At 41.7% G+C, this 22,799-nt stretch overlaps 1 protein-coding gene across 2 annotated transcripts; it reads left to right on the forward strand.

Moving 5' to 3' along the window:
* The first annotated feature begins 1,802 nt into the window (after window positions 1–1,802).
* On the forward strand, window positions 1,803–12,866 carry hrh2a (histamine receptor H2a). Of its 2 annotated transcripts, XR_005894710.1 has the most exons (5): window positions 1,803–1,854; window positions 8,886–10,444; window positions 10,643–10,814; window positions 11,196–11,355; window positions 12,208–12,866. XR_005894710.1 is itself a non-coding variant. In XM_041048302.1 (4 exons), exons 2-4 carry the CDS (start codon window positions 9,439–9,441, stop codon window positions 11,203–11,205), a joined length of 1,188 nt encoding a protein of 395 aa, XP_040904236.1. In that variant the 5' UTR covers window positions 1,803–1,854; window positions 8,886–9,438; the 3' UTR covers window positions 11,206–11,386. The 2 variants fall into 2 exon arrangements, 1 of the variants encoding a protein (XP_040904236.1); XM_041048302.1 differs by lacking the exon at window positions 12,208–12,866 and having other exon boundaries at window positions 11,196–11,386.
* The last annotated feature ends 9,933 nt before the right edge of the window (window positions 12,867–22,799 follow it).

Below are 22,799 nucleotides of genomic sequence, written 5' to 3' on the forward strand. Positions count from 1 at the left end.
CCTAATGACACACAAACACACACATCATTTTTTGTTTTATTCACCTGGCATTACCTCATCTTATCTTATCAAGACATGTTATAATTTAAAACACACTGTTGACCTAGACTGGGAGCTATGGTTTAACTTGCCATAATAAAAATTTATATTACAAAGTTAATGGAATTTGTGGTGCCACTGCCAACTTCCTTTTTCACTCTACAGGTTTAAATAAATGGTTCGTTTCATTTCTCTACCTTGGCATGGGAACACTAGGGACCAAACGCAACAAAGCCAAGGAACACCCAACTACAGCCTTAGTTATAAAAGATATCACCACACATGTGGACAAATGACTGATGATACTGTAGACTCAATGTTGGAAGTGCCAAGTATCCTCCACCAACTCAGAGATATCAGACGGTATTCGGGAAAACTTGTTGTTATGGGAACACGAGGGGAGACAAAGCTTGTCAACTCACTACGGATTTAACACTGACAGAAAGCTGAGCTTAGAAACATCGACGAGTACAGTGTGTGCATGTGAAGAGGTTACACTTGAAATGAGCTGAAAGACAGGCAGATGAAGAAAGAAGGAGAGGGGGACAGAAAACAAGGAGTGATAAAGAAAGATATGTTATCACATGGTTCTGTGTAGTGGAACAAAACTGGTACATTGTTGCTCTGACTCACAAGGAGAAATGAGGGTGGAGCTTAAAGGTGTGCGTAAAGAAAAAAAAAGAAAAAGTGACAAATGTAACTGACAGAGCCAGAGATGAAGCAATATACATAAGAAGTAATAAAAAGAGGCAGCAGGCAGAGGGACAGTCCCTAACAGAAAGAAAAAGGACAAAGAGAAACAAAGGAAGATTAAATTCAGCACTAACTAAGATATGAACAAGGCCACGGAAACTGAGACGGAGCCAAAGACAGTCAGAGACGAGACAGATAAGGAAAAGGGAGACAAAAATGGATAAAGGTATGAAAAGAGAAGCGACGATGACTTATGAATGTTAGCCTGAAGCCCAGAAGATGAGCTGACATTGGAGAGGAAAGAGAAGCCACATAATTGGCCAAAGCACATGAAAAATAGATACAAAGGCTGAGTATAAAAAGCTGCACCAGAAATAGAGATAGATTTAGAATTCTTTGTGACCTATCGGGTCATTGACATCACTCCGGTCCAAATGGAGCCAGTTCTCAGAGATTTACCCAAAAGCCATCCACCCATGAGGCTCTTAAAAAAAAATCCCTACATCATTTAAGTGTATAAAGTTTTGAAAGCACAAGTATGCGTGTCACCATGATTTTAAAAAAAATGTTACAAATCTTAAAGACAAAAAATTATGCATGCATGAAAACCATTCCTTCCTGTGTCTCTCCCCACTAAAGACCAGACTTATTTGCCAGCAATTCCATTAGGGCTGAATGCAGCCGGTTGCTTGGATTGTTCAGGTGATACAGCCCAGTCTCCAAAGGCAACAGTTAGTTGAGTAGAACCCGCTTTATCGCAGCAGCTGGCACATGCAAGTTAGAAGGCATGATAAGAGAATGGAAGAGCTATTAAAATAATTTCAAAAGCAAATTACCCTAAAAAGATAGGGAAGAATAATAGGAGGAGTCACTGAGAGAGTGAAAGAGAGAGAGACAAAGAGAAAGCGACTTACTGAGGCTCCCGCACTCTCTCTCTCTCTCTCTCTCTCTCTCTCGCTCCTCTCTTTCCCACACACACACACACACACACACACACACACACTTACACACTCATTAGACACACAAACACACACGCTTCATGAGCGAGACAGTAGTTCTCTCGTCACTCTGGGAGCAGAACAGCGGGGGCAGTCGTCACAGAAGAAGAAAAGCAGCACTGACGTGAGTTGATATATTCTTACTTTATGTGTGCTAAAATATATTTGTTATAAATCAGAATGAGTTGTACCAGTCCAGCTGTATTTGTGGGGTGACAGCATAATGAAGTTTGACTCACTCTTTAGTCTGCATTGATTTACTGATGCGCATTTCAGCAGCCAGACAAGAATATTGCAGAAAAAAATTAATAGATGAACGAAAGTCATTTAATATTTGTCAAATATTTCAGAAACCCTTCATATAATTAATAGCACAGTCAATGAAAATACACTTATTTTATCACTTGTCAGTTTCAGCTTTTGGTGCACCTAGGGTCTGTTGAGACAAAATTTTAATCATTTTCATGCAAAGAGACAAATGAGGAAAGATGTGACAGAGAAGCTCTGTGTGTGTGGTGAGTGACAGGCGACCTCAGTCATAAAGAGCCTCAAAAAAATCAGAAGTTCTTGCTCTGAATATTTGTCAGCTCATCTGTAGGGAAACAATTTCTTTCTTATTTTGGAATTGTGTTATAAGTTAAATCAAATTTCTGGGTTTGTGGTTGTGGAGAGTTCAGTCAATCCTGCGCCTGGTGCAAGTATATCAACTCTGCACAAAGACAAATATACAAAGGGGTCATTTAATCAGTCCTGAAAACGAGGAAGTGAGATTATTCTGTGTGAATGTGTGTGTGTGTAATGAAACTAAAGAACTAACTTGTCTTTTACCTATCACTGCATGTGTGTCATAATTTGAAGTTCTACATTTTAACTTCACCTTTGTGCTATCATACATTAAAACAAATAGTGAGAATTTCCACAGTAACACACTGACAGAAAGATTCATAGGCAGACAAACAAAAAGATGGAAGAAGATGGAAAGAAAGACCATATTTAGCTCCCAAAAGGGCAAAGGAGCTGGTACTAACTCGCTTCCTCATTTCCTTATACTGAGGCACAATGCAAAGAGTATGAGAATGAATGGTTCATTACAGCCATACTATTCTTAGAGATTTCTATGACTTGCTCACAGTCTTTATATAATGATACTCCCCCCTTTACTTGAGCAATGAGAAGTAAAATCTGGTCAGCAGTAAAAATCAGAAAGTCCTGCAGGAGAATGGAATTCTATATTTAAAGTGGTAATTGACAAAATCCCTAAATTTGTCATTTGTGTTTCATGTTAACATCTAAAAACATATAAAATAATCACTATGATGGTTTTATGGCTTTGCTTTCCAATGACATCATTTTCCTTGGCTTTTAAGTTTGAGTTTAAAGTGGTGCCATTTTCTTTACATGTTCAGCCATTAGGCTTTCATTGCTCAGAGCTAACCACCTTGTTTTTCTTCAGTTTGTGTCTAGATGTGAGAAACACCTAATGGTGACAGGAGAAAAACAAATTTAAAGTGCTATCCGACATCAAACATTTAGAGCAAGCTAAATAACTATTGTGTGATGGCAACAGCCTGTAGAACAGGTAAATTAACATTTATTACCATGAAAATGTTACACATCTCAATTTACATATCTTAAACTGGGAGGGTTACCCCAGCTGTGTAACAAAGTGAATCTGCAATGTCTGTATCAGCAGAAGCAGCCACCAGAATAGTGACAGGATGTGGTTAGGTGTCATGACTTGGTCAGGGAACCATTTGTAGTGCTGAACAGCTCAGAAGGGTTCCCTGTATAAAGAGCTGCTGGGAAGTGTAACTGTAAGATATGACAGGAAATGTGGTTGATTCTGGACCTGTGTGTCTGCATGCACGTCTACTGATATGAGTTGAGGTATTCTATGAGGAAGCTGTAACTTTGACATAACAGAGATGTGGAAAGGTCGTGATTGACATATTGACAACAATCAGTTATTCCCATGTGACCTCAACTTGTTTATGTAAGTCTGTTTGTTTGTGTGTGTGTTCGTGTGAGCAATGCAAGCTGTTAGTGTCTATACATATTTTATGTGTCTAATCCCCCTGTCTGGGTCCCTGTCTGTAACTGTGTCTGCCGCTCAGTGTGTTTCGTTTTCACGCTTCGTCAAGATTCCACAGTTTCCCTCCACTGGTCAGGACACACAACTGTTACCAAGCAACCCCCATCCCAGACCACTTCCCTCTCTATCCAGGACAAAAATACAGACAAACAGGAAAACTTAGACACACACACACACACACACACACACACACACACACGTGTTGGCATATTCACAAAAATGCAGACAGCTATAGAATGCTTTGCAAAAGCAGAGGAAGTGAGTGAGCCAAGTATTTGGCGCTCAATTGAATTATATTAGGATAAATGAAGCATTCAAATGTCGGATTGCATTATGCTGCTCTGATGGACGCTGTGGTCAGGGACAAATATTGCTTTCAACATCTGCAGACCCTTTCAATATTACAGTCCCCACTAATTAAATGTTTATTGACCTCACACCAGTTGAAATTCCTTGCTTTTCCTTTATGTATAACAAAGAATAAAAAGGCTACAGCTATCGTAAAAGCGCCATGAGACTACAGAATTTCACTCACACATTTGAATTTGTCTAATATTTTGACCCCTCTGCAGCCGATCAACGCCAGCTAGAAAATCATGATCGGAGTTGCTGCATGTACTGCATGTGCCGTGCAGTAGGCTACTGTTGACAAACGTAGGTCTCCACATATTTTAGTAGGACTGCAAAGACAACTAAAGTGATCTGGTTCGGTGCATCAGCTTAGGACACAGCCACACCTCCTACCAGCCAGAGATAGGTGGCACATATGCTAACTGTGGACTGAATGAATGAATGAGTGAATGAAGGACTTATTTCCGGTATCCTTGAGTATAGTCTGTAGCAATCAGATGAAAAGGTTAATTTCACACCCTGCTGGCAATTCAGAGCTTAGCCCATTATTGGTGAGTTTTGAGAGAGCAGAATTAACCCATTTCCTGACTCTGCGCAAACGTATTCCTTTGCATTTGTGACAATACACATGATTACATGGTTACTCATTGGGCTGAAGAAGAGCAGATACTCCTCATCCGTTTACATTTAAAAAGACACATCTGGCTGGTAAAAAAAAAAAAAAAAGGTCGCAGAATGAGCACTTGCTATTTGGAGAATCTCACAATTCAGGCAGATAGTCCCAGCTGAGAGGCAAATAACCTCATTACTCATCTCTGAGCCCAGACCACGTCTAGTAAAGAGCCACTGTTCCAAGTTCTTCTCTGCCTGCCTTTCATCTCAATACCCAAATTGGGCTCTTTTCTACCGGCCACTTATGGAGTAATGGAAGGTCTCCATGGGGCAAAATGAAGCTCATTTACATCTTTCGTGAGCTGGGAAGATAGGATACAAGGAAATGGAGCCATCTAGGAGCTCCTAAAAGTTAATCACTTAATATTTCATCCCTGTTGTGTCCACCAGCTGTTGGGTGTCACCTCAGTTACACACAGACATGCAGACAGACTAGTCCTGGGATAATCAAAACCATAAATCCATGCAACCCTTTTGTTATCTCTTGAAAACATGAAACAGAATTTTCCTGCAGAAAACTCCTAAAAGTAGAGCAACTGTTACATCCTGTGGAAAACACAGCACTCAGCAGTCATTACAATCCATTACAGTCCTCAAAATCTATTACCAAGGCATATATTTTTGGGTTGTGTGTTAGTGTCTTCATGCATGCCTGCGAGCGTGTGCACGTGGGTGTCTTTGATTATATATACAGATGCAGTAACACTCACCACTGTTTTCCATTAGGGACAACTAATGAGAAGTTTGTGAAAGAAAACAGATGGTCAGTAATAAAGTAGCACACTTCTAAATGAGTGATGCTCCATTTACTGTAGCGCTGTATCATACTTAACATTAAGGTGAAGGACTGTGACCTCTGACTTAAATGTAGTCTGCACAGACTAACAGTGACTTGGCATTAATAGAATAAAAATGAATGAAAGTCATTTACACATTTGCATGTGGTCTTGTGCTTCTTGATAAGTGACTGGGCAGGATTGTGTATTAATATGGTTTTATTAAAAGACAAATGTTTATGCAAAAATAAACAGGAAACAAATATGGTTATGTTCTCACAAACATGCACTGTAACATGGGAAAATGAACTAATGCATTTAGCTGAGGGTACGTGACCACACACAAATAAACGCCCTCATATACATTAAGTTCCAAGGTTGACACAAGGTCGTCCCTGTTGAAATACTTCTAGAGATCGCAACACAAATCCACGGACATGCCCGTAGACATTCCTCAAAGGCCCACATTGGATCCCAGCCAAACCTCATCCCAACTGTTTGTGTTAGCAAGTGTGTTTGTGTGTGTGTGTGTGTGTGTGTGCATGTCTTTCAATGTTTGTGTGATGTACAAATTTTGGCTTGAAACCAAAGACTGTGAGGACATTCTGGACGTTCGTCACACCTTCAAAAGGCTGTCTGAAGGATAAGACTTGGTTTTAGGGTTCAAGTTAGAGTTAGGTTTAGGTTAAGCATTTAGCTGTGATGGTTAGGGTAAGGTACTAGACAATGCATTATGTCAAGAAGTGTCCTCACAACTGACATAAGAGTGTGTGTGCGTGAGACAAAGCAAGAAAATGATTCGCAGTGAGAGACAGATTTTGATGGTGAAAACAGCTGAAATGTGTGGTCTGAGAGAGTGGGTCTGTGATTCCAATCCACACACTGTCAAATATAAAAGCTGAAACGCCATGAGCATTTGAAAGCTGCACTTCATACGTTAGTGGCTGCGTTATCAGTGTTTGCTCTGGACATAGTTCAAAGTAGCGAGTCTGTGACAGAAATGTGTCCACAGAACAAAGAATCGAAGATTAGAAGAGTTCAAAGATTAGAAATGGGGGTCTGGTTTCTGTAGACCCAGATTTAATTAAAACCTTTCTCTCTGTGTTCTTTTAATTATATCATCCAACTGTTTTTCTTCTTGTCTTCATGTGAAGCCAGTGTGTCCATCTCTTGACATCTCTCTCTCTCTTTGAGGTGATAAGTGTGTGGCTCTGGACCAAGTCTGGCAAATGTCCCAATATCCATTACAGTGTTAGAAAATAGACGAGCAAACATTACCCACCACCCACTGACGCAAACACATGCTCTCCACACACACACACACACTCTCACTTATCAGGTAGTTATCCTCATTCCACCAAGCACACATTAAAAACTCATGCCCACATGCCATTAATGAATGCGTCCACAAAGGACAAATAACACTGGGTAGCTCTCACTACAAGGTCTATTTAAAAAAAAAAATTAACAGCATCCATTTAAGAATAAAACATTAAAATAACTTACTTTACAAACTAGGTCCTTTTACTATTTATAGCCATGACTTGGCAAGTTCTTCAGCTCCACTCAGATTTGACAGAGCAGCTCTCCTCGTCCAAACCTTCTGATTCCCAACTCAAGATTTCAATTTGACATACAGAATGATCTAAGAGGGTATTATTCAAAGCCTTTTCCCATTGCACACTTCAAATGTTCATCATATTTAACAATACTGCAACTAAATCAAGTCTTAACATCCTTTCAGCTGCAGCAGATTGCTTGGAGACAGCCACACTGGCTGTTTATAAAATGGCAGCTGCACTTTTGCTTGTTTTATTAAGAAAATGGCTGCTGTGGAATAGCTGAGCATTATAAGTAACAAATACCTATACAGTAGAAAACAACATGCATTTTAAAAAGCCTCCATAGTCCTTGTAATGATACACAACTTTGTGACTGGAGTAACTATTACTTCAGTGGTCCCATACTGAATTCATTACCATCATAAATCATGCGTGCAAGAATTTTTGTTTCATAGCTCTGCAATCATGCAAGCCAGAACTAAAATTAGTCTGTGTGTGTTTGTGTCTGTGTGTATATGTGTGAGTGTGTGTGTGTGTGTGTGTGTGTGTGTGTGTGTGTGTGTGTGTGTGTGTGTGTGTGTGTGTGTGTGTAAGGGGACAATCAGACCTGTAAAACAGCAATACCTGTGCTCTTGGCAGTTTTAGAATTATTTCTTATTTTGAAGTTTATCAAATACATGGATTTAAACAAAGAATTTATTATGAAGAGAATTGTGTAGAATTGTGATGTGTTAATATTTCTTAATGCCATATTTTAACTTAAAATTAGACTATATATGTTTTGAAAAAAGAAATAACAGATTCTTTCTCTTACAAATGAAAACACGCCCTTGCTCAAATCAACACACTCAGATGTTTTGTCACTTTATCCTTATTTGGGCTGGTATGACCAGTAACCCATGGTGGTTGTGACAAAACCTTTACCTTGACATTGTTATGTAGCAGATGTTAATGAGTCAGAGCACTAAGTTGATGATTTCCTCTACTTGTGTTACTGTTACGTTCAGTTTTAGCATTCGTCCTTAACCCGTTATTGTCACATTTAGCCACAGCGACTGCTGTTCCGCGACACTTACTTAGCTTCTAACAAGATCTTTCAAGTTCACTGCACTGTTCACTGGCAGCTTATCAGAGAGTAAAAACATAGTTCAAACATAAGTCTTCAGAGTTTACTTGGTCCAAAGGCATTGGATATTTGTACATTCTTTCCACCAAGCTGAGTCATTCTGTCAATAGTTACAAATTTATTATTTTTATCAGCTAATACAAACGTGGTGTTGACTTTAGTTTTGATTTATATGATTTCTTCTTACTCTATAATGCCAAAGAGAAGCACAGAAGTCATGTTTGTCCAGTTACCAGTTAGCAAAACACAGACACAAAACACATGCCATAATAATATAATTTGTTTGCGCTTTGTCAACAAGAGTAATGAGAATGCACCCAGAAGAGTTTTGCTGTTTTTTTTTTTTCAATCGGTTATGGTTGTTGTAGCTTAATAGTTTAAATGTGAATCAACTTAGTTAACATAATCTGTGACTGAGATGGCAGCTATCATCGGCAATTACATAAGTATAATCGTTTTAACCAAACCAAAAGAAACTAACTTCTCTGTGTTGTTTACTGCATGGCTGTGCAATATCTGAAACTGTAGAAAATAGTGTACCAGTGACTAACTGTGTTTCTCCTCTCTGTCCACTAGGTGTCACTACAGCCATAGAAGATGGTGCCAAAGCCAAAGTGATGCGATGGACCACTTTGAATCAGCCACTCACACAGAAAGCTGTTCAGCAGCCATCACAGACATTTCAACAGCCAAGCATAGTGGTGATTTCCAGTTCTCAAGAGACCAATGCTGTTCAACCAACTTCTTGCAAGAGTTTTTTGATGAATATTGTCCAAAGTGTGAATGGGAAAAATGGTGTAGTCAAGTCACAAATCAAGAGGTTTGAAAGCTATGGTTAGTAGACCTAAAATCCAACAAGAACAGCAAGCAGTCAAGTAAACAGGGGGGTTACATGTGACCAAAATCTTAAGTCACATTTGACCATGAATACATCGAAACACCTTAATAAAGGGAAGCACCGAAACAATCTGAGTGAACATACTTAATAACGTTTTATGTCATCTTAAGGCTTATTCGGTGTAAGTCTTTTTCTCATCTGGTTTAAAACTGCAGAGAAAACATTACAATGGTTCATACAAAGCTCCAGCCATGATGTCATCTCATTGTTTCCAGTGAAGCTTCAGCAATAATGTTGTCAAAAGTGATGCTGGGTGTCGTCCTGTCCCTCCTCACCCTTCTGACTATTGGTGGCAATGTGCTGGTGTGCCTGGCTGTCTGTGCCTCTCGACGCCTCCGCTGCCTCACTAACTGCTTCATTGTGTCGCTGGCTGTGACAGACCTGCTGCTTGGCCTCTTGGTCCTCCCTTTCTCTGCCCTTCTGCAGCTCAACAATGAGTGGCCGCTCGGCCCGGTCTTCTGTAACTTCTACATCTCCATGGATGTCATGCTGTGCACTGCCTCCATCCTCACCCTCCTGGCTATCAGCGTGGACCGCTACTTGGCAGTGACCATGCCTTTGAGATATGCCTCAATTGTGTTGCCATGGAGAGTTGCAGTGGCCATGGCCACTGTTTGGACTGTGTCTGTGGCTGTGTCTTTCTTGCCTATTCAAATGGGGTGGAACACTGTTAATGGGACAGTGCAGAACCATGGGCCTTTTGCTCCAGAAAGGAAATGTCGTTTTGAGTTGAACAGACCCTACGTACTGACTGACTCTCTCCTTACTTTCTACCTACCATTGGTGGCTATGTGCTGGACCTACCTTCGAATACTTCGTATTGCACGGGCACAGGCCAAGCGCATTATCAGTGCCCGACCCACTTGCATCACTAGCTACAACTACAGGAATAATCCCTCTACCAGTACCACTATGGTTTCCAGTGTTACAGTAGTGGCTCTGCGGGAACACAAAGCCACAGTGACACTTGCAGCAGTAATAGGGGCTTTTGTCGTGTGCTGGCTGCCTTATTTCATCCTGTTCACAGTGTTGGGCCTAAAGGAGCACCCGGACCCTAGCACTGTACCAGCATTTCCCATTGTGTTGTGGCTGGGTTACACCAACTCAGCCCTCAATCCTATCCTCTATGGAGCCCTCAACAGGGACTTCAGGTCAGCCTACGCCCATCTACTGAGATGTCGATGCCCTACTTCCAGTGGATGGAGGAGCCGACAGCCGTCTCCCACTGTAACATCAGGTAAAGCTGTAGACAGAGCTTAAAGTATAAAGGTAAATCTGCACAATTCTGGAGGACAATATAACTTGAGTTCCAGAATCTGTCTCATTTAAGAGTGGACATTTATTTCTGACCATCAAAGTATAGCAACCAGTTTGAATTCTTCGCATGTTCCAGTTTCTCCAGTTCTTATTTTTCTTTTTCTTCTTCCTATCTCAGCCAGAGAACAGCTTACAGAGGTGACATTGCTGTGTGGCCACACCCCTGCCACATGCAGGGCAGGCCTGACAGATCAAAACGTCATGCTTCAAGAAATGAACAGTAGGACAACCACAGCAACTATCCAGCTGGCAAATGGCACTGCTGCCACAGATGTCAATGGCAATGAAAGGTAAACTGTCAAGCTCTATTCTGTCTTTTCTGTAAAGCAGAGAGGTGAATGTCAGCAGAGGGTTGTCGAATTCTTGCAAATATAAAATTTAATAAATAATGAGAATGATGCTTCACATTCAAATTGGGGTATAAACACAGCAACACTCACATATCGCTCACATGGGGCACATACTGTGCCATGAATAACTAACCTGTTTAACCAAAAAGGGGACTTGATTTGTGCATGAAGCTGCTTGACACTCCACACTCAGTACATAGTTGCACTGGAATGTAAGACGTATATTTTTCTCCCTTTTACTCTAAAACATTTCCATATCCGATAAGTCACACAAACACAATCTTGTCTTCTCTCATCTCATATTGTGTTCTATGAGCCCAGGTCATGCTGAGCCCGTGCAGGTGAGGTGGATGGTGTGTTCATACAACCAGAATCCATCTTGAAGAGAACACACGACATACAGACAAAAAGACGGACCGAGATTTACAGCCCCTCTATTTGGAAGCTTTCAGTGCCACAGCAGAAGCACACAATACACCATGTAAGTAGATACATGCATACTGACATCCCTATAGCCCCCACAGACCTTGTCTGCCCTAGAACAAATGAGCTGTGACACACAGATCCTAGCCGTGTCATCCGCAGTGCATCAGGCCATATGGCAATATGCATATTAGGCCAAGAAATCTGCTTTCAGCAGAGAGGAGTTACATTATCCAGTTTCACATCCTGCTCTCTTTTCTTTGTTTACCATTTTGTGAACAGTATCGGCTAATTGTTTTGCTCGAAGTGTATGTTTGTCATGTGTGTATTAGTTAAAGCAACAAAAGAAACATGTTTACCAATATATTGCAAAGGCTAGATTGCACTACAGTACTGTAGCATTTGGTACGAAAAAATCCATCCTGCGATAAACACACAGACACTTTCCAAGTATGTTCATTTATGCAGTATATGTGTGTGTATATATTACATTACACAACATTTTCAACAAAATTCATCATGTCTACTAACATAACCTTACTCATATAAACTGAGAAAAACTGTTCAATTTATTTGTCATGTCTTAAAAAAGGAGAAATCCTCACAGCAGTCAGAGAGAAAGCAAACACTGCGTCTTACAGATATTATCAAGAGCCAGGGAAGGAATTCTCTGCAGCTAATACTGTAGTCAGTGGGTGATATACAGAATTTATTGATAACCATGTTTTATTGTTAATCTTCTAACGCCTTTAGAAATATTTGTTCCAATTGTTCACTTACTCGTGCGTTTACTGGCAAACAAAATTATTAAACATTTAACTTTTTTCATCCCCACACATTGTACAACCAAAGTGACCGAATAGAGAGACAAAAATTTGATCCTCTTTATTTGTGTGTCTTTTTCTGTAAGCACTCACTCTATCCATAAGTCAAAAAAAAAACAAAAAAACTGAGAAAACAGGACCTCAGCAACTCCACACCTCATCACCAAGAAGCAACTGTGCGCACACAGCCAGCCTCAATCCATCCAAGACCGGACAAATGAAGACGCTTCAACGTGGATGAAGTTAAAAACTCAAATAGTCAAACAGTTAGTCCACTGCATCATCACACAGGGCACCAACTGGCCCTGACATGCTCTTGAAGAGCTCTGGAAGAGTATATGACCCCAGCCAATTAACTTGCAGGTCACCAATCTCATGAACTACACTTTTTATGCTAACTCAAGACTGCACTCCAGTGGAAACACAAAGTATCACAACTTGAACAAAGTAAATGGACTGATAATTAAAAATGGGTGTTTGACAAAATCAGAGAATGGAAAGGTAAAAGTGATAAATGGACTTATGAATGTGTTGAACTGTATGACATTTGAATGTGGAGCATGCAAACTAATGTTATGTGTCGAAGAATGTAGCTGCCTCCAGACTTTGTCTTTATTGTTGCTCATTCACTGGCATAAAGCTGGCAAATGTATGTATTGTATGATACTATAAAAATAACAGAGGACTAAAAAAAATGGCATGAACGCTTCCTCTAAAACAGAACATTACAACCAAACTGTACCAATAAAGCGTGGCTTAAATAAAGAATATAACATTTGCTACCATTTTTGGAGACAATACAGATGGGCTACAGTTAAATATGGATTGGGATCATCATGTGGGATGATGCAGAAAACACTGCACGAGTGGTAAGAAATACAAGTACATTGAAAACAATTCATCACAGCTGTCAGCACACATTGCCTCAAACTATTGCCACATTAACATTTAACCTTTTCCATACTTCAAGCTATTTCCTTTGAGGACTGACACAAGTGTATATAAATATATATCACCACCTGGAAACAAGTGATGGAAGGGTTTTTACAACTTATTCAACCACACCGATACACCTACATGCTATTTATAACAACTAGGATCGTCAGTCCTTTAATTTACGTCTACACATTTTTTCTTTATTTAATTTTCTTTTTCTTATCCAGGTTAGATGAGTTGTCAGTGGATGCTGCAGGGTAGGAATGCTTTGCCCTATATTCACGTTGTTACATTCAGCAGCAGTTTGAGCAGTTGGAGGTCAAAAGACTTGGACTTGGAAAAAAAAAAGTCTAAACCTATCTTAATCAATACTCATTGGCTTATGAACTCTAACCATTCACCTGGTTCAGTTCATCCCTGTTGGGAAGTGATACCTTTCTAGTGTGACTACACTGTAAAATATATGGGATAAAATAAATATTCCTCATTCAGTCAAAGACGCTTATGTCAAACATCAAACCATTCATAGACAACGGTTTTACGGTTAGATTTGTCAGAAAAGGCTTTGTTCTTTAAGGAAGGATCTGCGCAGGCACGAGGCTTCAGCAGGGAGAGCTACTCTTCCAAACATATAATGAGAGAATCAAAGATGTAGTGATGTAAACATACATGAACATTAGAGCTTAGAAAAACAACAACAATACCAAACCCTAAATCATAGAAGGAGGAGGTTGAGGTAGAGGAGGGAGTTGTGGCTGCAAGCAGTGTTGGCATCAGAAATCAGCAGGGTAATATTAAGAACCTGCAATTTATAAAAGCTGCTACAACTACACACTGGATGCCAGTAGTCAGCCGGTAGCCAAACAGATGATGCCTCCATGAGCCTGTGATACTGAGCATGAATGAAACGGCTGAAGCCAAACAGCTGACATGGCTACAATACCATGATTTGCCTAAACTACTGCAAAGCTTAACTTCTGTGCCAAGGCTAAATTGAGGCATCAGCAGTCTGAGTAAAGGTAAGGTCGCTTTACACATCCCTCCACCGAATATTCACTCCATCTCCCACTTACCTAAAGTGAATCCCACACAATGGACAAGCATATATTTCCCGTTTCGGTACAATCTTCAGCCAACTTTGGTGAATTCACAGGTCGGAGGTCACCTTTGTTCAACTTTGACCATGTGGATGTGCTCAGGCATTCAGAACACTGATGCGTTTGAAAATGCAAAACTTATTATTCCATTGTGTTTTTCCTCCATGTTTAGAAAATCATATGGCTACCAGACTAAAAATTGTGGCATTGCTCTCAAACACTGTTTACAGTCTGTGATTGCTCGGAGCAAAATTTATATGTCAGACTCATCAGAAACGTGACATCTTGTTCTCTTTTTGTGCTGCACGTGGAGCTGTTTCATTGAACACAGGGGTAATGTGAACATGTCTTTAGCCATGTTTGGCCTGGCAGTTTCTATCTTTGTTGCCAGTGTTTGGTTTTGGAAAAATACAGGCATGCAACAACCCTCCAGTGTGGCTCAGCAAGGAAATACTGCTCATGGAAACACAAAGAAGGAATGTCATACTAAAGCGACCGTAACTTTGAAAGATACCCACTTGACTTGACTTTAGCTGTACAAGACTGCTGAAGCCTCTTATTGCCTCGGCTGAACGTAAGAATTCATTTTTGCACAGAAAAAAAAGGCAGCGGATTTTGTGCCCCATCGCTTACAGTGTAGTAATGACAAAAGGGAGCACTTCTTGTAGAGGAATAACTCTTTGCATGTATATATGGCATGTCAGTATTTATGTTAACTTTATATCAAATAGTGACAAATCCAAATGTATCGAATAACTGCCTTTAAAAGGCTATTAAAAGTAAATATTTCATTTACTTCACGGCTGTAAACCAGTGCCGTTAACAACTGTCCTTTCTAACCGAAAGACACTTATTATGCTTTCATCTCCCTGACTCTCTCTGTTCTTACATAAACATCATGTGTCCCTTGGTAATTCTGGCCACTTGCTGCCTTCTCCCTCCCTCTCTTTTCCAGAGTGACCACTGACAGCTCACACTACATGAAAACCATTTATCATTGCTTCTTTAACATCAGATTAATGTGGGGAAAAAACAGAACATATAAACTCTCCTTCTCTCTTTCTGTCACTCTAACACGTGTGCACACACACACACACACACACACACACACACACACACACACAAACACACACACACACACACAAATACAGTACACACACCCGACTTGCTCTGTATAAGCTATCAATCATAGATATTGTCATTATTCAACTGTGTCATCGACAAGCCCCTCTCCTTCTTCAGTCTGTCTTTGTCTCTTTCTCTTTCTCTCTTTTTCCTTCTCTCCATTCTCTCGCTCTCTTGCGCACACACACAAACACACACACACACACACAGAAGAAGAGAGAGAATCATGAATCATAAATCTTATGAATGCCATCTAAAGACTGCTCAGCGCTATGAGAAAGAGAGATGATTGATAGATGTGAGTGACTGTGGCGAAAGCAAAGAGGATGGACAGAAGGTTGTAACCAGCAACACCGAGGTCAGAAATTGTAGTTCAGGGGTCAAACGTATCGGAGGAGGCACAATATGGCCAAGAAGGAAAGAGAAAATGGGGGGGATGAAGGGAATGAGGGGAGGGAGTAAATGGTTGAAGAGGAAGGGAGAGAGGAGGAAGGGAGGAGGAGGAGGAGAGTGTGGGGGGATGCTGCCACAGTGAGGCTAAAGCCATAACTCATCTTTTATTAAAAATAATGAAAAAAACTTAATGAGTTAATAATATCTGGAGAAAGAGATAGGGAGTGAGACAGAGATGGAGGAAGGGACAGGAGGACGAAGGAAAGGAAGGAAAAGAAGAAAGGAAATGCGGAGAGAGAGAAAACGGCACAGATAGAAAACAGAACAGGGTCAATGTGTGTCTCTTTTCACCCTTTGGTCATTTATTCCGGTTTTCAAAGTTCACACAAGATCCATTAGACAGGCAGGGACTACCATAGCGATCCTCCTCTTTCTGCCGACCCAAATCCCAAAGCCTGCTTGGTAATTAAAGGCACTTAACAACCAATTAACAGTGATGAGCTAAATTAGCAGGATATTGTCTCCTTTGAATAGGCTACTGCATTATCAGTGTGTTGAAACAGCGTAGAACAAACCTCAGTGGCCCGTGTTTGCATGTAGGCAAATGACGGATTAATTACTATTAAAACATCAGCATCTTAATGAGCTTGGAAACAATTAGAGAGGTCGTTAGCATGTGGAGAACGGCTGAGAACAGAAGAAGGGGGGAGTGAGTGAAAACAAGAGAGAAATCTTCATTGGGAAGCAATACTGATTAAATGGACGTACGGTCGCACTCATCGCCCAATATCCACGGACTTATTAAATACATGACATCACCATTTGTCTTTTCTACCATCAAGCTACTTTTCTCCTGACATTATCTTTCCCCCTTCTTCTCCGGCTTCCCCAACTCTCTGCCTTCGTTTCGCCTCTCATAAAAAGCCTTTTTCTTGATCTTCCATTCCTTTCTCCACTTTCTGCTTTTTAACTCCCATTTCTTCCTTCCCTCCTTCACGCTTGAGGGGCACAGTCCTGTGAAGGAATTTAATATGCAACTTTTATATGAGAAACCAATCGCATACGTCTGGGTCTATTGGGCTCGCAATCTATCGGCCCGGACGGCTAATGCAATAGAGAGAGCCAGGGCTATTTATCACACAGGGAGCTATCTTTTCCTCTCTCCCTCTCTCTCTCCCACTCTGCCCTCGCTCTCTCTGTCTTTATTCAAGCCCAGATTCCTGGCTGCCACTAAATCAGGCCAACTATGAGCTATGGCTGCCCAGAGGGCATCTCCTCTTTTATAGGGGGATTTGGATTTTGTATCTACTGGTTCCTCAGTGGTCGTTGAGACTGTGCTAACGGAAGCTATAAACATTCAACAAACAAAGGCAACAACTTAAATGTCCCTCCGTCCCCACTGCAATGATCATGAACGTGCAGAGATATATGGAAGTAGGAGGAAGCATAAACCTGATGAATAAGATATCAGTGACATTTACAATGATGCTGCAAAGATTTGTTTGTGTAGACAGAGAGACAGAAACATATACAAACACTAGACATATGTACATATACTATACAGTTACCGTAATATGCTTTATTCACACTAATGCTACTAATACTATTCGCATACAGCAGCAGCACAACTTCAAAAGTTTCCTGCTGAAAAACAAAAGCGACAGTGTGCGGAGGACGCTGCCCACCTGCAGCAATTAAAATGCCTCAGAAAACCAAATTCATTTCAACAAATTAGCCACATTACTGGCCACTGTGTAATCGCTGATGGCAATTAATAAGAAATTAGTCACAATCAGCCCTATATTAACATCTCACCCAGGGGCCGCGGCTGGAAATTAATAACCGGAGATTCATCTCTCTTACTGTCTTTCTGGCTCTCTCTCTCTCTCACACATACACACACACAGACACACACACACACACACACACACACACACACACACACACACACACACACACACACACACACCTACGCCCACCTATATTGTTCATGAATCACCTCTAAGACACTGATTTTTTTCTGTGTGGATCGTCTCATATGATCCGCAATCTGCTCGTGTCAGCTAGCCAGCTTCCTCTTTACTAGGGTGTGAAAACCCCCTGAAAGACACAAGTTTGTGTGTGTGTGTGTGTGTGTGTGTGTGTTTTTTTTTTACTCACACGTGCATGTACAACCAACACACGTTCTACGAACAGTTTGTGGATATATACATAGAGAGAGATATACCATACACTGTATATGTGTGTGCTGTGTAAGGTGTGCGTGCGTGTATATATATATATATGTGTGTGTAGGTGTGCGTGCGTATATATATGTGTGTGTGTGTGTGTGTGTGTGTGTGTGAGGTGAAAAACCAATGGGGAGGGGGAATCGGTGGAGACTGGGCCCGCCTCTAGGGGTCCTCACACCAATCAGCAAAGCGCACCAAGAATCAATTAACACCAGTGGGAGGGGGCAGAGGGTACAACACTACACACATTTAGACTTACACACACATCCACACGCTGTCCACATGCACACTGCCCACACACATGGTACTGTCTGAGGAGATATCCATCAGATCACACATTGCGCGATATGCCAGTGTGTGTGTCTTTGAGCGTGTGTGTCCCTATCCCGGTGTGCCCCGGTCTCTCATGGTGTGAGGTTGGGGAACAGATTGGGGGTCAGCAGGGGGGTCAGGCCAGGGTCACCCCCATCTGAGCTGTGTGTGTGTGTGTGTGTGTGTGTGTGTGTGTGTGTGTGTGTGTGTGTGTGTGTGTGTCGATCTGTGTGTGTTTGTGGAGTAAAGCCTAAACACCACTTCCAGGGCTCACATGCAGGCAGAAGTGAATAAGATGGATGGTGTTGATTCATACTACGAATTCATTGTTCCCCCTGAATCCATAGAGAATAAATACATCCACAGAAATTATGAAACAAGGGACCAAAATGAGTATCTCACTTTTCATATTCCTCTTTCACTCTTTCTCTCTCTCCCTTTGTCTCTCTCTGGTGTGGGGACAGCTGCCGGCTACATGAAAACCATTCATCATTGCATCTTTACCATAAAATTATTGACAGAGAGTAGGACGAGGAGCTATATTGGCCACATTTTACAAGGTTGGACAAAGAGAAAAGGCACCCATCTCTGAAAACATGAGAACTTGAATTCAGCAATAATGAAAGACAGCCTTGGTTTTGAGACGGCGTGAATGCTTAGCTGTAAAGGAGAGCAGAGAACAGAGAGCAAGAAAGTCAGACATTTCCACTACAACCGGAAAAACAGAACAGCCAAATAAAGTGATCAAAGAGTGTCTACCATTTGCCCATGAACGTTCCAATGCGAAACCCCACCTCTTTCCTCTTCCTCTCTCTCTACACATCGCCATCTCCATCTGTTAGCCCGTTGCACTCGTCCGTCTACTACCTCCCCCCTTCCTGGATTTCTCTCCTCCTCTGCTCCTCTCTGGCCTTCCTACCCTCAGGGAAGTAAGGTGATCTCCCTGTGCTGGAGTAAGTGACTGGTATTAGTCTCCTTCTCTGTCTGTCTGTTTGATCCCGGCACTAATGACTCCACAGGGACTGGGGTCTGATAATGGGAAATCAATATAGAGAATAGCGCTCTGGAGTGGCCTCACTTAGCTCTCGCTCTTTCACGCCTCACAGCAAAGTGCCTCTGTGTATCCATGTGCGTGTGTGTGAGGAGGGAAGCAGTGTAGTGTGTCTGTCTGTGTGTGTGTGTGTGTGAGCATTTGTGCTGTGGAAATCTCTGTGAGTGTGTACGGAGCTGTATTTAAATAAAAATTTCTGTGTACATGTGAGTGTGCAAAATATATAACTTTTCATTTCCATGATTTTAATTCAAACAAAGGATTACTTGCATGTCTATGAGCTGGAAGAGCTTACAAAATATTTTCAAAGTACATTGGATCAAATCAAAGTTACTGGAGAGTGGACATTTTTGGGGTCATCAGGCAGTAACATGCATGTGTGGCTGTGTATATGTGAGTGTGTGTGTGTGTCTAATCGGTCACACTCCTGCGCCTGGGGCAAGACAGGTGGGGCTGGTGGCATGAGGCTGGTGCCCCCCCTCCACCCTGAGGGGCCAGAAGGCCCAGCGAAGCAGGGGGCTGGAGTAGCTCCCTCTGCCAGGCAGCAGAGCACTATGACTGGTGGCAGCTGGTCCTCTGTCCCTCCCTCCCCTCCTCCCCTGCATGAGCGCCCCGCAGGCAGGCAACAGGAGGGGTGAGGAGGTCAAGAGGCAGGAGAGAATGGGTGGAACGGCGGCGACGTGCAAGATAATCGGCTTTTATGAAGCGGAGAGGACACAGACAGAGAGAGAGACGGGGAAACAGCTCTGACACAATGCAACTGACTACAAGCAGTAATGAATTAACACATTAGCGCCACAACCAGGGGCGTTCAGGAGCACTCAGCTGCTCTTAAACACAAACCCACACTGGCACGCTCTCTGACACACACACACACACACACACACACACACACACACATAAATCAGTCATAAGTCATTAGAGCAATAGCAAACACACTCACTTATTAATTACATCAGTCATTTTGTCAATGGCAGATCCCTCTGAAAGCTATTGAGTAAGATCAGAAGCTAAAAACGTCTCCACAAAAACAGCAGAGAAACTTTTACTTAGCACTCAGAAGAGATAAGACAGAGCTTAACTCCCATAACTGCAACCACACACACACACACACGTATAAAGACAAGACAATGCTATGGGAATCCCCTAATACAAACTCAAGCCATGTGCTCAATTATCATCAGCCCCAAATGATCCCCATTAATGCTTTAACTCTTTCTCTCACATCTCTGTCTTAGCCATCCGTCCATCCTGTTTTTGCTCTCTGCTCTGCGTCCATCCCTGTAATTCACGTCCATGCGGTTACTTACTTCCCTTTCTCACTCTCTTCCTCTCCATCCTCCTCTCCCTCCCTCTTTCCCTCCCTCTCTGACTTTTAACCAGCGTGAAGAGGCAGCCATGCATTCAACCATCAGACAGGCTAACATGGTCTACCCTCACGCACGCACACTCAGAGTCAAAGCATATTGTTCCTCAAGTGTAACAAGAATGCAATGTTCACTGAAACAAATATCTACCATATCAGGGAATCTTTATGTGGTTAAATGTGCATCCTGATACTTGCAAAAAGAAAGCTTACATGACTGATTTGTATACAAGAAGAGAATAATGAAGTTTCTTAGGTGGTTGCTGTCTGCTTCCCCGTGTAGATTTCCAATAATCCACCATTGCTGTCTTTAAGTAAGGTGGCACTTTTACAATCAGCTGCTACATCATTCAAAAAGCCAAATTTCTGTTTCCATCTATCATGAAGAGAAATACGACTTGTGTTTCCTCTAGTAAAGAGAACCTTTTTCAATGACAGCCTTCACAGTCTGCAATTAAAATCTTTTAATATCTACTGAGCCATGTATCTGACATTTACAATGACATTTTACATGGTTTATCTGCTTTTTAAGTGTGCAGCAGATGAACTGTGTCCACACAGAGCAGTGGTCCAGTGACAGCCCAGGGATGATGATGGCCCTGACCGAGTCCCTGATGGGGGATCCCATTCCTCTCTTCTCATCCAACAATCCCACTGAGCATGTCAATATGAAACACTATCCCCCACACACACTGGGGGCCATGCTAGGCTATCCCTCCCATTATAGACAAGACAGGCTTATATTGATAGGATTAGCCTATAAACTGCAGCATCTGTGTGAAAAGAAACACGGCGCGGTATAGAGAAAAAGTGTAAATTAGACTAAATCAAGTCTCCCAACAGTAAAACACATTTTCACTATATTGCACTCAATGTGAGCGTGATTTACTACACGACTTGTGTTGTAGCCTAGATGGGTTGAGGGAAAGCGAGCCGTAAAGCTTTGTTTACCCAACTTTAAAAAATCCACAGCCTTGTAAATGTTGTCAGATGGCCGATGCCAGTGTCTTTCAGCTTAATACTACCTATATTAAATAGTTTAAATATTTCATAAGGGCGGTTTTTAGAGCGAGGGAGGGGAAATCGTTAGCTGCGGTAAAGTTTCATTAACTGGTCCCCATTTCGCTGCGAGGCAAACTCATCTCCTCTTATTGTAATAAAACAATCTCTCTCTCTCTCTGGGTGCTGCTCTCCACTCATCTTCCTCTCTCTACCGCCTCTCTCCTTCTCTTTTACATCATAATAATACACTACATCCCCTTTAAATACACTATTACTTACCGCTGCCTTTTCATATTGTAACATCACGGGCACTTTAGCGACAATATAAAAACGTGTCATTCATTATTCAGAAGCAGCCGGCCTCGTCCCCCTTTTAAAAAGTCAGGCGCGCTGCTGAAATTGATAACGGCGAAGAGACGCGCAATAAAAACGCAGCCCCCGGGTACCGAGCTGCAGCCCAGGCCCCCGATTATGCAGATCAAGTGGTAATTTCTCAAACAAATCGCACTCTTTCACTCTTTTGTTGTCGTTTCTTTTTGGACTTTTGGAATCAGGGTGTCAGCTTTTTTATTGCCTGTAGAAAAAAAACAGGATTGATGTGCAGCTTAATTGTTCGTGCGGGCTGTAGGCTCTGCAGAAACGGTGTCCAAATATTTTGGTGTAGGCTAAACGAGATAACCCCAAGGCCGCTTTTCAGATGCGTGTGTGTATGTGTGTGTTTTTTTCCTTTTTTTTTTTTTAAAGTGGACTCTGGGTATCAATTATTTTTACCTTTCTGTTGTAATCATGAAGCAATGAATAGGTCCGACAATGTCTTCAGCGTTCAGACCATCAATAAATTCATAAAGGCTGGGAGGAGACGGGGCTTCTCCTGGAGTGTTTTGGATAACCGGTGTCACGGTGGTATCCCGGTAGGTCAGAGCTAATGTGTCATAATCACTCAGAATCATTGGATTACACCGGATTACTAACACCCAACATCTGCAACCAGTGGGACCCCGTCTGCTCTGTACAGTCTGGAGGGACTGCCTTCACTCTGCAGAGGAGTCAGGATAAACGCAACAATTATTAATTTTCATGAAGCAATTATTCAGTTGTGGTCTTCCTATGAGTCATCCTCAAATAGCAGCCATGCAGTTGTTATAAATCAATTAAGTGAATTTAT

Source organism: Toxotes jaculatrix, chromosome 10 (genome assembly GCF_017976425.1).
Source record: "Toxotes jaculatrix isolate fToxJac2 chromosome 10, fToxJac2.pri, whole genome shotgun sequence".
Taxonomy (NCBI): domain Eukaryota; kingdom Metazoa; phylum Chordata; class Actinopteri; family Toxotidae; genus Toxotes; species Toxotes jaculatrix.

Excerpts from the sequence above, each read along its gene's own strand:
- hrh2a (XM_041048302.1), top strand. The coding sequence starts at position 9,439 with ATGTTGTCAAAAGTGATGCTGGGTGTCGTCCTGTCCCTCCTCACCCTT. Across the intron at positions 10,445-10,642 it reads GTCTCCCACTGTAACATCAG|CCAGAGAACAGCTTACAGAG; the intron begins GTAAAGCTGTAG and ends TTCCTATCTCAG.